Source organism: Cygnus olor, chromosome 22 (assembly GCF_009769625.2).
Source record: "Cygnus olor isolate bCygOlo1 chromosome 22, bCygOlo1.pri.v2, whole genome shotgun sequence".
Lineage (NCBI taxonomy): Eukaryota > Metazoa > Chordata > Aves > Anseriformes > Anatidae > Cygnus > Cygnus olor.
In genome coordinates, this window is record NC_049190.1 from 6,001,865 (window position 1) to 6,017,932 (window position 16,068).

The 16,068-nt window shown below is 43.2% G+C and overlaps 1 protein-coding gene across 10 annotated transcripts in view; it reads left to right on the forward strand.

The window, feature by feature from the left end:
- Positions 1-16,068, forward strand: part of APLP2 (amyloid beta precursor like protein 2) — a 48,022-nt gene extending 31,954 nt beyond the window's left edge. For 3 of the 10 annotated variants that reach the window (XM_040534637.1, XM_040534643.1, XM_040534644.1), the window contains exons 7-18: positions 783-950; positions 3,016-3,131; positions 3,342-3,416; positions 4,623-4,781; positions 5,166-5,294; positions 7,787-7,886; positions 8,463-8,633; positions 9,233-9,268; positions 12,138-12,220; positions 13,050-13,124; positions 13,575-13,730; positions 14,523-16,068. In XM_040534637.1, coding sequence (XP_040390571.1) covers positions 783-950; positions 3,016-3,131; positions 3,342-3,416; positions 4,623-4,781; positions 5,166-5,294; positions 7,787-7,886; positions 8,463-8,633; positions 9,233-9,268; positions 12,138-12,220; positions 13,050-13,124; positions 13,575-13,730; positions 14,523-14,624 — 1,370 coding nt within the window. In that variant the 3' untranslated portion in view covers positions 14,625-16,068. The remainder of the gene's footprint in view (positions 1-782; positions 951-3,015; positions 3,132-3,341; positions 3,417-4,622; positions 4,782-5,165; positions 5,295-7,786; positions 7,887-8,462; positions 8,634-9,232; positions 9,269-12,137; positions 12,221-13,049; positions 13,125-13,574; positions 13,731-14,522) is intronic. The other 7 variants (XM_040534638.1, XM_040534639.1, XM_040534642.1 and 4 more) reach the window with 7 other exon arrangements.

Consider the following 16,068-nt stretch of genomic DNA (forward strand, 5'->3'; position numbering starts at 1 on the left):
TGGAACCAGTTGAATGGGGTGTCTGTTTTGGGGGTATACCGTCTGTTTTCTTGAAGGGCTGTGAACAGTTGCTAACTTACACAGTGTATCTGTTCTCTTGCCTCAAAATAACCCAGTGGCTCATATTGCCTGCTTATTGTAAAGCAGTCCACATGCCATGGCTACCTGGAGTTTCGGTATTTAGTGTGTAGATGTTTCAAAACTTGAAAACCTAACAGCTCTGATTGTCATGACGACCGTGTTCCTTGTGCTTAGCCTGCCTTCTCACTTGCTTTTATACCTCACCTGTAAGATGTGAAGCATCTATCCAGGCAGAGTGCAGTGGAACAGGACATCACTGAATGCTTTAAGCAGCCCTAATGGGTTTTCTTTCCATCATGCTGGTTTTATACAGTGGAGGCTCTACCATTGGGACACTCAAGACATAACTCTAGCATCAGCAAAAGAGATCCTTACTGTTTCTGCCACTAGCTAATGTGAAATCACTCTTGCAGATGAAAGCTCCATGTTGAGACAACGGCTGCTGCACGTTTGCCTCAAAGCAGGACGTGCAGGCCCTTCCCTGAATAGTGCTGGCAACCCTTGCGATGGACACTTGTAAAACGTTAAAAATCCCCCCAAAACTGACACAAGCCCTTTGATGAAGGGCTGATGAGGTAGTAATGCTGAGGCTGGCACAGGTGCCCAGAGGAAGGTGTGAACTAGAGCTACCACTGCTTTGTAAGTCGCTTGGCGAGGCCTGTGCTCCTCACTAGCTCATGTTCTAACCCGTCTCCACACAGCTGTCTGCTCCCAGGAGGCGATGACAGGGCCCTGCCGGGCTGTGATGCCTCGTTGGTACTTCGACCCTAACAAGAGAAAGTGCATTCGCTTTATATATGGAGGCTGCGGAGGCAACAGGAACAATTTTGAGTCAGAGGAGTATTGTATGGCTGTGTGTAAAAAGATGAGTAAGTCCTGCCTCCCACTGGCCCTTTTGCAGCTAGCCACTGTCTGTCTGGCGTTTGGTGTCTCCTCCTCCTTGCCTGGGTCAAGAGAGGATATGTGTATAGCCCATCCTTTTGGTTCTGGTGTTTGTCCTTTTGCAGCAGTCTCCTCTTGTCTCTGCTTCTCGAGGTCTTTAGGTTTGACTTTCCTGGGGAAGGTGGCTCTGGATGTATTCTTTCTGTGCTCACGGTTGGTTTGCAGCTCTTACTGAGGGCTTAGTTATCTTCTGGGTTTATTGCAGGGACCGGGGGCTGTCTCTACCCTCTTGTTATGAAAACATGTAGCTTGCCTCTTTGTGTAACTGGCTTTTTTTTTCCTCAAATATGTGGAAGAAAGCACTTGCTTTCCCCAGTTATATTACTGTGCATGTGTTTGACTAGTCAGTCCTGAAAAGCAAGCTGCTACTCGCCATTCTCCTGGTAGTAGGCGTTCTCTTGCTATTGTATTTTGGGAAAACATCAGTGAAGTAGTGTAGAATTCAGATTCCCACTTTCAGCTCAGTTTGAAATATGAATCGTGACTCAATCCCTGCATTTTTGAGAGCTTGAGGTTTTTGGCACCAATTTCAACTGGCTTTTATGTCAGATGATAAAACTACCAAAAACATTTTAACCTCCTTATTAATCTTATTGTTGAACTCCAGCACTTCCACTTCAGCTACCATTAAAGCCTTTTGAAAGGCTTTTTGTGTTATCTGGGGTTTGGCAGTCTGACTATACAGCCATAATCCTGTTTACAAAATGGGCTTCATGCAAGTGCTTTAGATTGGGCTGATCTAACTGAAGTGATGAAATAAAAGATGCGGATGTCAGGAGCTTTTTGTACAAAAGTTTGTCCTGTTACAGAGGGATTTGGGCTGGAAAGAGTTCTCTGTGTCAAAGCCTGGTTCAGAACTGCCATGAGTAGGCCCAGAGTACAGTGCTGGTCTGTCATTCTCCTTGCACACAACAATAATGCCTATGTTGTATGTCGCCAGTATTTCATGCAGTAATTCTTTCCCCTTCTCCACTCCTCCTTCCCTAGTTAGGATAGAGGATTGTGGATTCCAGGGCACTCTAAACTCTTAGCCTTCATTCATGCTAGAGTGCAAATAAATTTTTTCTCCAAAGCATGCTGCCTTTCTGTGATGTGTCGGAGATTTTATCTATCCAAATTAATAAAAATGTTTGAAGGGTTGCCTTAACTTTCCCTTTCTGCCCTCTGTCTGTCAAAGGGCAGTGACAAAGTGCATCCTGTTTGCCACAGATCCTTTGAGAAAGAGCTCTGCGATGTGTAGTGTCTAAAATCGTAGCACAGAACCTTGGTTCAGCTTTTCTCGAACTGCAGTGTGTGGAGTACAGACCTCCTGTTGTGGATTTTGCAGGCGCTTGTAACTGTCAGTTCTAAAATTTTATTTCTCCCCTTGTTGGATTTGAATGTCTTAAAGATACAAGCCGTCCAGATTATTGGACAAGTCAATTTGTCTCACTGAGCCTCCTTCTGTTGCTGTCTTGTCTAATATCATTGCCTGTTAGTTCTGTACGGTGCGTCTGGTAGAGAAGGTAGGTTTGAAGTGTAAAATATTGGGTAGTGTTTTGTGCAGATTTATTGTCAAGCTCCCTAATCACATTAATGATGTCTGGAGCCAGCTTGTCAGTGAACAGCTAATGCACAAAATGTCATTTAAACTATCCAAAGCCAATGTGAAAGGGAAGAGGAAAAAAAAATAAAAGTTCTTTATTCTGCAATCCGAGTCATTCTGTTGCTGGACCTGAATAATGCTCGTCTCAGAACTAATGAGAAGACTGAACAGGTGCTGGTTGCCGCAGTGCATTACTGTGTGTTTGGGATGATGTAACTAAGTGGTGTTGTGCAGTAAATTGGCAGCTTAGAGATACAGAAATGGACTCCTGGTAGGTGGTGGTTCAGTAAGCTCAGCCTGCCAGATTGTTAATGCTGCAAGCATGGAGATTCCTCTCCCTACCTGTCTCTTACAATCCAGGACCACAGATTTCTGAACCCCCACTTATCCATACCCTCTCTTTGCAGTGCCAACTGACGATGTGGATGTGTACTTTGAAACCCCTGCTGATGACAACGAACATGCCCGCTTCCAGAAGGCAAAGGAGCAGCTGGAGGTCAGACACCACAACCGCATGGACCGGGTGAGCATCTAGCTTTAGCCTTTTTTATTGCCCTGCATAGTTGCTGTCCCTTGTTCTTGTGAACAAATTGGCAGTGAAATGACTTTTCAGTCACCAGCTTCTGTGAGTTCCTTACAACGTGACCACACTGTGGCAGTTAGATTTTCACTTCTCCAAAAATCTAATGTAAATTTGTGTTGTGTTGATTTGTTCTGTCCTTTTCTTGCCCAGGTGAAGAAGGAATGGGAGGAAGCAGAACACCAAGCCGTAAATCTCCCCAAGGCAGAAAGACAGACTCTCATTCAGGTAGGAGTTGAAGGATCTAAAGAAAAAAGCTACCGGTGCTTGGCCTTCATCTTGTCAATAAACTAAATGAGAGATGCTAATATTTTAAGCTAAAAGATGACTGAAATGGAAGAGTATCTTTCCTCTTCTGTCAGCAGTTGCCTTTTAGAGCAGATTTGATTGAATTGCGTGTTTTGTTCTTAAAGCTGGAGATGATCTGATGCTGTGCCAGGTCCTTTCCCAAGCCAAGTAGTAGGAAGCTATCTCATCCCCTGAGCCTAGCGACAGCAGAGCCAAACTGTAACTTCAGACCTTTGGCCTGCATTGCACTAACCAGTGGCCTCGCAGCCCAGTTCAGATTGGCCCTGACTCTCTGGACACACATTTCCTGTTTGGGCAGACTTAGTGAAAACCACTTAGACAGCAGATAAAGCTGGTTTGCTGCCAAAATGCCAGTCTTCTGCCTTATGATTAGAGTTCAGTTAGACTATGAAGTTAACCAGGGATATGCTTTGTATGGGATTGTTAGAGGCAGTGACAAACAGGTGAAGTTCCCTCAAACCAGTATACAGCTAAGTGACTGACTCCAGTTCATAAGCCCACTTTGGATTTTATCCTGGAACAGTTTTCTCTCTACATTATTTAGAATAAGCTACCTTTTGAAACCTGTACAAGTCAAAAAGAGTTTTCCATTGTCTCTGATGAAATACAGCAGCACTTAATGGACTCTTGTAGTTCGTTTGGAGATGCTCATTATGACCTTTCTAATAGCATATATAGAGATTTGATCTGAAGGCATGCTGATGAAAAGACCCGTATGCTGATGAAAAGACCCGTATATACCTTTGAGTTCTGCAAATTCAGATTATTGGCTGTAGGGTGAAGGGATCTATCTTGTTCATGTTTTACAAAGTTGAGGGAAAGAGGTAATACTATGGCATTCATTCAGCACAGTCTGGGTCTCCCACCTCAAAAATGATCTTTATCTGCAAGGCCATATGCCTTCTTCAGATCTTTGAAGTGGATCGTGAAGGAAGTTTGGAAGGTAAATTGTCATTATTTAATTTGCAAATATGAAATCTGCATCAACATCTGTCAGTTCCCCTCTCTCCTACTCTAAGTGTCTAAGATGTGCAATGTGACAGACTCCACTTATTCTAAGGCGGTACGTGAGTGAGAGATACTGATGCATACAGTGTTTCATACAGACTCTGTTCCCTGTTCCAGCACTTCCAGGCAATGGTTAAATCTCTGGAGAAAGAGGCAGCAAGTGAGAAGCAGCAGCTTGTGGAGACTCACCTGGCTCGTGTGGAAGCCATGCTGAATGATCGACGTCGGATTGCTCTGGAGAACTACCTGGCTGCCCTGCAGGCTGACCCACCACGGGTGAGTTCCTTTGCAGCGGTATTTTACAATGGGGTAGTGCTGGGAATGGCTTGGTGAGAAAACTGACTGGCCTGCTGGGGCAGAAGCTGGGAATAGGTTCCCAGTAAAGCTTTTTCCTATCATGGCTGTTCCTGCTGAACATGCAGTGGGTCTCCTAATTGACTCACTCTACTTTCCGTCTGTTTAAAATCCCTCCACTTTGTTTAGTGCTCACAGGGCACAGTGTTCTGAGTCAAACAGGCTTAGGGTAAAGGGAAATTATATAAGAGGTTAGCACAGATCTGTCCAGTAGCAAAGCAGGCTTACGTCTCAAGTGCTGTACTTCAGTTGTGATTTTCATTTGAATCAAATGAATTTTAACTCCTTCCTCCCCAAATCCTACAGCCCCACCGTATCCTGCAAGCTCTGAAGCGCTATGTTCGTGCTGAGAACAAGGACCGTCTGCACACCATCCGCCATTACCAGCATGTCCTGGCAGTTGACCCAGAAAAGGCTGCACAGATGAAATCTCAGGTATGAGAACGTTTCTATCAAGGGAGGCATTGTTATCCAGCAGTGGCTGTCAGAGACTCTAGAAGGCATGCGTCAAGTCCTTACACTAATTTGCTGGGTACTATAGCAACTTGACGTACATGTGTAGAGATCTCCCATTCTGTATGCATATTGCCTGTCACCAGATACTCTGTACCATTTGCCTTGATACATGACTGGGTGTTAAAAATCTGAGGATTGAGATGCTACCATGGAACATCTGGTTTTAGCTGTGGATTACTGCTGCTCACAGTAGCAAGTCTAGGGATTAGAACTAGTTTGGTGCCACTTTTGTGTTTCCTTTTGTCAAGCATCCATGAAATTATTTGCTGGGGACTTGGTCATCTTTGAACACACTTTAATTTCTTTCAAGACCTTCTGTCTAAATGACCTTTTCAAGACCTTCTGTCTTTCATTTCTTTCAAGGCCTTCTGTCTAAATTTCATTAGCTCTGTTCTTTATGATGGCTGTGTTTTGGGTATGTGGGAATTCTCTTGTGCCTCTGCAGAGTTATTGCCTTGTTTCCATACATAACCCTTGCCAAGCAGTTTATCATCATTCCTAGCTCTGTTCAAAGGTCAGTTTTGATGAGTTATTTTGCCTTGTTGCATTACATTTTACTCCTGAATAGCCAATAAGTCACTTTCCTTCTTCTGGATAGTGTATGTGAATATGCTGCTTCAAATGGGTGTCAAACCTGTCCAGTGTAATTGTAAGAATAGATGCAGATATTCTACAAAGCTTTCAGGTTATCTCCTGATACTTGTTTTTAGAACCCTGCTCTTAAAATGGTGAAAGACGTACTGAAATGTCCAACTAAGATACAAATTAAGAATGGCATGTTAATGTGGAAAGATCTGTTCAGAAGGGTATGTCCTTTCACGAGTTCAGAGAGAAGCAGAGAGAACTGACTGCTCAGTTGTTATAGCTTTAGATATGTAATCTGCATTTTACCAGCCCCAGTTTGTGGCTGGTCCACTGCTTTGAAACGTCTTTTAATTCTTTAGTGGATGAAAGATCTGCAAGAGCCAAAAAGAGTGGAGAGCTGCAAGGAGACAGTGCAACTGAGCACACCCAGTGCTGCCAAATGGAAAGAAAAAATGCTTAATTACTACTCTGCTGTCTAACCAATAGATAGAAATACTGTGGTTTAAGAGCAAGACTGGGACTAGAATCTGTTTGTCATCTCTGGTGAGGTGTAGAGTAGTGTTGCAGTTACTTTTCAGACGTAAACTTCACACCTGGAGATGCTGATCCCATGGGTTTCATGTTCATTTGCTAGGTGATAGTGGTGTACCTTTCATTCTTGTCTCTCTGGTTTTCTGCCACTGATTCCTGCTTTCCGGTTGAGCTGCACACCCTCAGAAATAATGGTATAACTGTGATATTCACAAACTGATGTTTGGCTCATGATAGAGAATATACAGCAGCATTTTCACAGACAGCTTAGCATATCAGATGCAGTCCACCCTGACCCTTTGTTCTAATGCTGCCAAAGCCCGGGGCGGGGTGTGTGTGAACTGTATTCTTAAGCCAAAACCTAAACAGTCCTTAATTCATTGTGAAGGCTGCAGTGTCAACAAATCGACATGCGAGGGATGTGGGTGGTACAGTTCAATTTCCATTCGCTTTACTTTTCAGATGCACTTTAAGCTCCTCAATCGATTCTTTTGATTGACAAGCTGCCACATGTAAAATTAAATTGCTTTCATCCTTGCTCTTAAAGGTCAGGTACACGTCAGACTGTAAAACAGGTCCACTCAACTCCTTAGCTTTCTCTAACATTTGACTGTCTGTATTAATGTGTTTCTTGGTCTGCGTGATCCCTGATTATGCAGCACCCTCTGCAGGTCAGGTTTGACTTCACCAATGAATTTAATATGCTAGGGAAAAGTGATTTGAGGTTGCATAAGGTTTGGATTTATGTCTCAAATGAAGGGAGAAAGCTGTTGCAAGTGGGGGGGTGTAATGGGTGTCAGACACATGCAATGCCACCATGCAGAACAAAGGCACCTTTGTTCTGAAAACAGAATAAATAATAAATAATATTGTCTTCTCCCTTTGCAGGTATTTTTTTTTTAGTAATCAGGAATGGTAATCCGTTTAATAAAGCACTTAATGTGTAGTTGCTGTATGCAATGGATTATGACCATGTCTGGGATATGGAAAATAGCAGCTTCAGTGCTTCCAACAGAGAGCTGGTTACAGCAAGAGTCAGCTGAATCCTCTCTATCTTCCCCAACCTTTCCCAAAATACTAAAAGAGCCATGTACCAATAGCCAGTTCCAGTGAAGTATGAAGTGTTAGAAAGCATCAGTCAGAGTATTGAACTAGATGAGCCAACAGAATGGTCTCATTCTGTTGTCTGTCATGGCAAAGCCCCCAGTAGTAAATTTGTTATAAGTGGAGTATCAGTACCAGTCAAGTGACTGGCAGCTTTTGCCCACTCCCAACGCATTCTTGTACATTTGCAGGTGATGACACATCTCCATGTGATTGAGGAGCGGATGAATCAAAGCTTGTCGCTGCTCTACAAGGTGCCATATGTGGCTGAAGAAATCCAGGATGAGATTGGTGAGTGTCTCTGTGTGCCAGCCCCCATGCCACAGTGTTAGACTAGGATCTCTTATTTCAAGTGAAGTAGATAGCAAAAAGATTGCTAGCACCCTTGAAGATACCCTTAGCAATAAGCACTTGGATCTAGGTGTAGGTACTTCGGGGCAGATATTCCCTGGGTTTTGCAATGCAGCAAGTGAGAATAGCTTGTGCTAAGAACTTCCACTGTCTGCGTAAGAAAAGTCAGCAACAGTTGGGAACAACAGTTGGAATTGCAAAGCTCTCTTTCAAAGGCAGATGAAAAAAGATCCATAAAAATACGATGCTTTCCTGTTTTATAGGATTTTAATCCCTTCTTGCCAAAACCTCTAGCCACATCAAACCTCTGGGCACTTATTAGCATGTTTTTCTAGCCAGCGCCTTTACTGAGGATTCCAGATGAGACTTGAAAGCAGAAAAGATAAGATAACCTGGCAGCCCAGAACAGTGTTCCTATTGCAGCCCTGCATCAGCTAGGTTCAAACCATCTGTGCCCCTTTCTGTTCTTGCCAGGCGTCATGCAGTCCGTGTAAGATTTCCTCTTATTCTTTTTAGATGAGCTGCTTCAGGAGCAACGTGCAGACATGGATCAGTTCACATCCTCCATTTCTGAATCCCAGGTGGATGTCAGAGTGAGCTCTGAGGAAAGTGAAGAAATTCCCCTGGAGGGCAAACCTTTCCGTCCGTTCCAGGTGAAAACCTTCCCAGCCTTGCCTGAAAATGAAGGTATGTAGAACTGGAAACTTGGGTTCACTTGTTTTTACAGAACGTAGGCACTTTTTCTGAACTGGTAGCTCAGCTCGGTGGCACAGGATGCTCCATCCCTTTGGGTCAGTTAAGAGCAAAGCAGTTGCCCCAGCAGTACTCCTCAGACTCCATCCATTTGGCAGAGGCAGTGCTGCTTGTACTTTGCGCTGAGCTGCTCTCTTGATTTCCTGATTCTGCTCGTTGCAAGGCTGCTTGGTATCTTCCATTTTGCAGGGAGTGTTAAATTTTTGCTTTGTGGCTTGATTCTGAAATTCATTGTCAGTCCTTAACCAAAATCTTCTCATGTAAACCTTTGTGCCGTGACCTGCTGAAGGGCCACAGGATTTTTTTTTTTCTTTCAATATGTATCTATATTTTTTTTTATCAGCGGGTGTTGACATCTGGCGTGTGCGTCTGTATTTATTTTTAAAATGCTTGAACAGAGTCCTGAGCTTAAAGAAAGCTGTGGACTAAAAGCTTTCCCAGGGACTGAGTCAGAAATCATGCGCAAGCCTTTTTTCCTTTCTCTCTTAATCTCCTTTCTCTGCTATTTTTGTTTTTGTTTTCCCTCCTGCTAGATCCTCAGCCGGATTTGTACCATCCAATGAAAAAAGGTTGGTTCTAAGCTGCTCCCTCACAGTGCTTTCTATCACTCTCCTACCTTCTCTGTGTGCTTGATAGCTTCATTTTAGTTTCATACTCACCTCTATTTTCATTTCCCTGCCCTCATTTAGATCAGTAACTTTCTATTTTATTTGTTTAGGCCTAGTGATAAAGAAGTAAGCTAGTTTGAATATCCAATTGGTTCTGTGTGTTCCTCTCTGATGGGCTAGCAAGGTGCCTCAGAATACATAATTAGTTTCTTTGCCCTCAAGAAATGTGGGCTGAGCAGTTTGTCTGAAGCCATGCCGTATTTTATGTCTCTTTATTTGTACTCATGGTCAACAATTCTCAAAATAAACCTTGCATTGCTGGTGGTAAATAGTCCAGAGGCTATTCTGCATGCTGTGGAATCTGTACTTGCCACCTGACAACAGCACTAAACTAGGAATGAGAGTGCCCCCCCAAGACATGGGGTGCGTTTCCCAGCTACGTGTCCTCATAGGTGTTATGGAGTACAGCTGCTCTGGGACGGGTAAAGTAGGAGATTCCTCTGTGTTTGTCTTCTCAGCATCCCCTTTTCAGAAGTAGCATCTCTCCACACGAGCCAAGTCCTGTGTGATTATACGTTTCTCCTTTAGCTCATTATTGATTCTGCAGTAACAGAGTGCCTGGCTAAAAAGGGGCTGACTGGGCCTTAAAATGAACATAGAGATATTGGTGGTAAATCCTTTGTCAGAGATATAGCCTCAGGTAAAGATCAGGCCCAGCTGATCTGCTAACAGATTTAGTTCCCAGAGCAGAAATGGAAGGCTAATTGTCAGAATGCTTTCGCAGAACAGTGGCACGTGAGGTGAGCGTGGGGAGTAAACCAGTCATTTTCTTTCATCTGTCTTTGGTTCCAAATACGTCATGCAGAATTTCAAAGCAGAGTAAAGGATTTTGCTAATAACCATTTAATATGAGCACAAATAACTTTGTAATGTGGTGAAGGCCAGGCAGCTGAACTGTTTTCATTACCAGTAGTTCTTTACAAAGGTCACCTTCATCCCTCTTGTGGAGCAATTCACAGCTAAGTCAGTGTACTGACTGCTCTGGAAAGAATTGTGACAGCCTTTACTTTGATTCTTGGTTGATGACTGCTGTGTTGACTTCAAGATGATAAGCATAAGCTGGTCCTCTCCCCATTTGGGTAAATAAAAGAGTTTCTGATGACTTGGGGACTAAGATTATATCCTGTGTTTCCTTCTTCCTCTTTTCAATGAATTTCACAAGGGCTGCTAGGGAGTTCTGTTTCGCGTGTGTGTGTGCAGTTTGTTTTTTTTCCCTTTTTTTTTTTTTCCCTGGGAAGTGTATAATCTAAACTGTGCCTTAGAGCTACATAGAACTGGGTCTGTTATTTGGTACAGCGCGCTGTGACAAATAGCAAAGCTCAGTGCAGCAACTGAACTCCCAGCCCTGGAGACTGTTATGTTGGCTCTTGAGAACTGAATAAAGCAGCCATAGGCCAAAAGCTGGCATAGTAGTTCTCTTAAAAACTATTTCTGGTCTGTCCAGAAAATCCAAATCATTGACTTTCATAACAACATGACCTGCTTCAACAGCCGTGGGGAGTCAGATGGGCAGTCTTGGCCATGCTTGGAATCTGATTACTGTCTCCAAAGAACTATAGAGGAAAAAGGGATGCAGTAAAACCCTAGATGCTTCTTTTGGGAGGAGTTGGAGTGAAACATTAGTTTCCTTGGCATTTTTGCGCAGTAAGAAGCTTGTCACAGTAAAAACTTGCCATGGAGCCAACTATCCTTTCCTTTGCATCTCATTAAGGAACATGTGCCAATTTCAGCACAGGTTGACATAATGTCTTAGGCAATCTGCAAGCTCAGCAGTTTGTGGAGAGGTGTATGCAGTCACAGTGTTAAGTGCTGTAGTGGTATTTCCCCCGCCTCATGCTCCTCATTGGAAGAATTCAGTTGTGCAGGGCTGACATTTCACTGTCCCCCTGCTTTTGCTTTAGGGAGGCATAGATGTTGTGAAGGACATTACATTGTCCGTACTAATAATGGAAAACTTGCAGTCTCCTAACTTGTTATGTTAGGTCAGAGTATCTTGCATCAGACTGTTATTGATCTGATCTTTCTATAAATGCTTGAGATCAAAACAGTTTATGCAGAGCAGCTGCCTTCTCTTAATTGATATTCTTCTCTTCAGCTTGTAGTAGTTTTAGCCTAGAAGTGGGTGAGTGATGTTCTGGTACAAAGGCTAGTGTAGTACTTCGCTCCTCCTTTGCCTTGGGATTTATTGTTTCTGGGCTTGTGCCAGCTACAGGACAGAAGCTCATTACAGAGCTGTGCTGGTTGACCTTGAAATTCTCATTCCCGAGGCGCTTGCTGATGTACTTGATTTCAGAAGAATAGGTGATGCTGACCGTGCGGTTGAAAGTCTTCCCTGTGTGCTGGTTGTCAGCAGAGGGGAAATGTGCCCTTCCATTGTGGGGTCACGCTGAGGTGGTGGTGACCCTGGCTGACACTTGCAGAAAGGAATTGCACGCTCACAATTTGTGTTACACGTTGCCTTGGGCATTCTAACAGCAGTACTTAACAGTATGGTATTTCTGGATTTACACTTCAGCCTGTTTTGGTGAGTCCTGTCTGCTTCTCTCATTGCCACCTCATTTCCCTTCATTAACAGAACCTCCCCAATCACTTGTCACTGTAGCATAGCTTATGAGCTCCCCTTCTGACACAACAGCATGAAGACAGCTTAATAATCAGCGGTCCATGCAGTTAAACGCACTAGCCATGGCAGCTCTACAAAGAGTAGGTAATCCTTCCTACATGTCACTAAGGGCTGACTAATGGTCACTGCCTTGCTCTTTTGGTGCAGGTTCTGGCATGACGGAGTTGGATGGGCTGATTGGCGCTGAAGAAAAAGTGATTAACAGCAAGAACAAAGTGGATGAAAATGTGGTGAGCCCTCCACCTTTATTTTGTAAAGCAAAGCCTACCGTGGACACTAATTAATAGCAGTGGCTTATTTCCATGTCTCCTTCCTGCTAGCAGAATGTCAGTGTATTCATTATCCATATGGTGTGGGGGAGTCAGTTTTCTGACTATTGTAGGCTCTTAATACTGATTAGCATCAGAAGGGTGGGAGGGTGAGGGAAGGAGAGAGATCTGGATCTTTGGCAGTCTGAGCTGGAGAAGTGTCTGATTTAGTAATTGCTTTCCCAAGCAGAGACCCTTTGATACACCTTTATTTTAGCTAGGTAGCTTTCTGTCTGAGTACACTGAATGCTGGCGCATTCCACCTGCCTTCCCACGTATTTTTCCTAGCAAGGTACATCTCATCTTCTTGTGAAGGTACATGACCCAGTAGGCATTAGCTTTATATGCAGTGTAAAAAATTCACTAGGTCATAGTGGCAGCTGTCTTGCCCCAGTTACCTGGCTTAAAAAAAATATATAAAATTGACTTCTCAGAGCCTACTTTCAGAATCATTCTATAGCCATAAGTTAGATCTTACATGACAGAAATGCTGTGTCCGAGGCAGGGACCTAGGTTTTTAATTTGTGTCTTTAGTATGAGGTAGTCTAGGCTTCCAAATGGTTGCAGTCAGTAGCTCAGTTGGCTCTAAAAGTTGGAGAAGATCCCACGCTTTGGAGAGCAGGGGAAAAATGGTAGGTGGTTCCGAGCTCTTGCTTGTATTCATTAAAGGTTTCTTGTCTGGTTTCATACTCCTTCTCCCACCTGTTTCTTACAGCTCCTTTCATAAAACGCTTTTTGTGACTGTTTTCAGGTAATTGATGAAACCCTTGATGTGAAGGAAATGATTTTCAATGCAGAGCGTGTTGGTGGGCTGGTGGACGAGCCGGTATGTATATGGCTGCTGCGTCTGGTGATCGGTGACTTCCTGAAACTGGATTTTGGTTCTTGCATAATGCTAAATTCCAGGGGTTCAATATGTTGACTCTGCTATGGCAAGTCATGCAGAGCATAATGCAGGATGGCATTTCTGCATAAAGATAACAGTAAAAACATTAGATGCTAACTTGACTCTTTTGTTGCAAAAGTGCTTTGTGGGGTATGAAAGCAGTGTGAGTCAGTGCTTGTCCAGAAATGCCTAAACGGGGAAACAATTTTGTGTTCATTGTCCTTTTGACAGAAAGGGATGAAATATTTACACTGCCAAATATAATCGGTCGTGCCGCGATACCACAGATGGCTGAAGACCTTATTGGTGGCCTCCTTTCAGGTCTGCATTTAGCAGGGCAACTCCCACATCACTCCTCCTCTACCTGCTCCATTGTTTTCTTCCTTCCAGGATAATGACAACTCGCTTCGTGATGACTTCAGTTTCAGCAGCAGTGCCCTTATTGGGCTGTTGGTGATTGCTGTTGCCATAGCTACTGTTATAGTCATCAGCTTGGTGATGCTGAGGAAGAGGCAGTATGGGACCATCAGCCATGGGATTGTGGAGGTGAGAAACCACTCCTGCTCCATCACCGAGTATGAAAATAGTCAGCATTGAATCACATGTTGTGTGTAGGGGGCGAAGATGGCAGTAGCTGCCAAGACATCAACTGCTCTGCTCCTAGCTAGATGGGACTTAACTCTGTTGAGGCTGACATCTTCATCGCTTATTTATTAGCATGCAGGTACCACTTGTCAGCGTGCCATGCTGGGACCTGTCACTTCACAGTTGTATGTGCTTATCACAAGGAATTCAATTAGGCTTCCCTGTCTGGCTGGGGATAGGATTTAACAGTAAATGAGCTTTTCAGGCGATATCTTTAGCAGGGGAGTCAGTCAGTCAATCTATAGTAATTTGTCCTCCCAACTAATACAGCAACTATTAAGAGCATGATAAGCTGAACACTGAGAAGCAGTTTTTTCTTAATCCTTCGACTCCCAATATGCACACTGCTAATGGCAACTTAATGGAGTCTGAAGCAAGGTGTTCTTCCCCTTTGATCAAGTGATGATGGAAATTATAATGACCTCTCTAATGAGAGAAATGGGTCCCAAATTTGTAATGTTAACTAACTTATTAGAGATCTGGGGAGAACATCTCCAAAGGAGCAAATGCAGGCAGTAGGAATTAACACATGACCAAGGGATTCTGTTAAGCACATTATTTTTGTGGTTTACCTTTTTTTCTGTTTACCACTCGGCACGGTATTTATCCAGCATTTGTCGATTAGCGCTCCTTAATATGAAGTGAGGTCTGCGAGTCCCTCCTTTGAGCAGTAACCGTCTGGTTTTTCTAAAGGTTGACCCAATGCTTACCCCAGAAGAGCGGCATCTGAGCAAGATGCAAAACCATGGCTACGAGAATCCCACTTACAAATACCTGGAGCAGATGCAGATATAAAAGAGATGAAGATACAACAGCCCTGACCAGAAAAGGAACAGGGCGGAGGGCCAAAGTGGTCCAGCGTTTTGGATCAACTACTGACCAACAGTTGCTTCAAGAGGACTTCATCTTACATTCAGAACTCCTGGATCATTAAGACTATAATTACTACTGTAGAGTTGCAATTTCCATTCTTTTAAATGGGTGAAGAAATGATAATATAACAATATGATATATAAATCTCCTTAAATGGGAAAAATGGATCTATTGCAGATATTTGACTGAGATGTAGTTTTCTTTTTTTTAAATAATCTGAAAAATACCAGTTCCGTTGTACTGTTGTCTGATACAAGCTCTATATATATAAAATGGGAAATGTTGATTTTTATTTCTGATAGACCACCTGTATATTGAAGGTCATTTGTACCAGCCCACCTTGTAAAAAGGAGACAGTTGTGGCTCTTCAGTCATTCTGGCTTTTATATATAAAGCAGTATTCTTTTTTCTTTTTTTTTTTTAAGTGAATTTTGCTGGGAGTTGCAAAGAGATTAATTTAGGGATAGGAACTATGACAGCATAAGCAAGGAAGCAATTTGGAATGGTAATTAACAAAAATCCTTATAATGAGAAAAAAAAAAGAAAAAAAAAAGAAAAACCCATCCTCATACGCCAGTGGTGTGCACCCTGCTGCTTAGCAGTTAGGGCTCTGGGAATCAAGACTCCCTGGAGGCAAGGAGTTAAAAGGCTTCTAGCATCTCTGTTTATAGTTATTCTAGTGGAATGTTAGAACATGGTTTGTGCATACTGGGGTCTGCACATTCCCCTTTCAGATTCAGTTCTGCTCTAGAGTTGGAAGTTCCTGGTATTGAATTTAAATCCTCCGTTCTTGAACCAGTTTCCTTCAGTACTCACCTGGCATTAACAGCCCCCTCTTGCTACTACTTTCTAATTTTCCCCAGCTCTCCTGCCTCACCAACATGGTAAGTAGTTAAAGAGACGCAATGTTTTGAGCCTTTGCATCTCTTCCAGTGATGTTGGGCCATAGGCACGGCTTTAGGTCTTAGCCCAGAAATGACAAATCACTGCAATAATCAGCACCTTGGGAGCTGATGAATGTGGAGTTCACTTTAACTGGGGAGAGAAGAGGGATAAGTTGAGAAAGGGATACTGCCTGCTTTAAGGGAAATTGGATGCATAGGCCCTGAGAAGAACAAAAAGGGTATCGTTCCACTCACCATCATGTCTTTGTAATGCTTGTATAGTTGGTGTTAATGCTCACGGCTTTTTTAAATCTGGAGGTTCTGGTAACCTGTGGTGTATTTTTTCTATTTTTCCTGTGACTTTACTTTCTTTTCCCTTCCATGTCTCTTCCCACTATGCACAGATTTACCTGCAAACTCCTTAGTGTGGTCTGTGGGGAATGTACAAAGTTTAAACACATCAATAAACACTTTAACTTCCA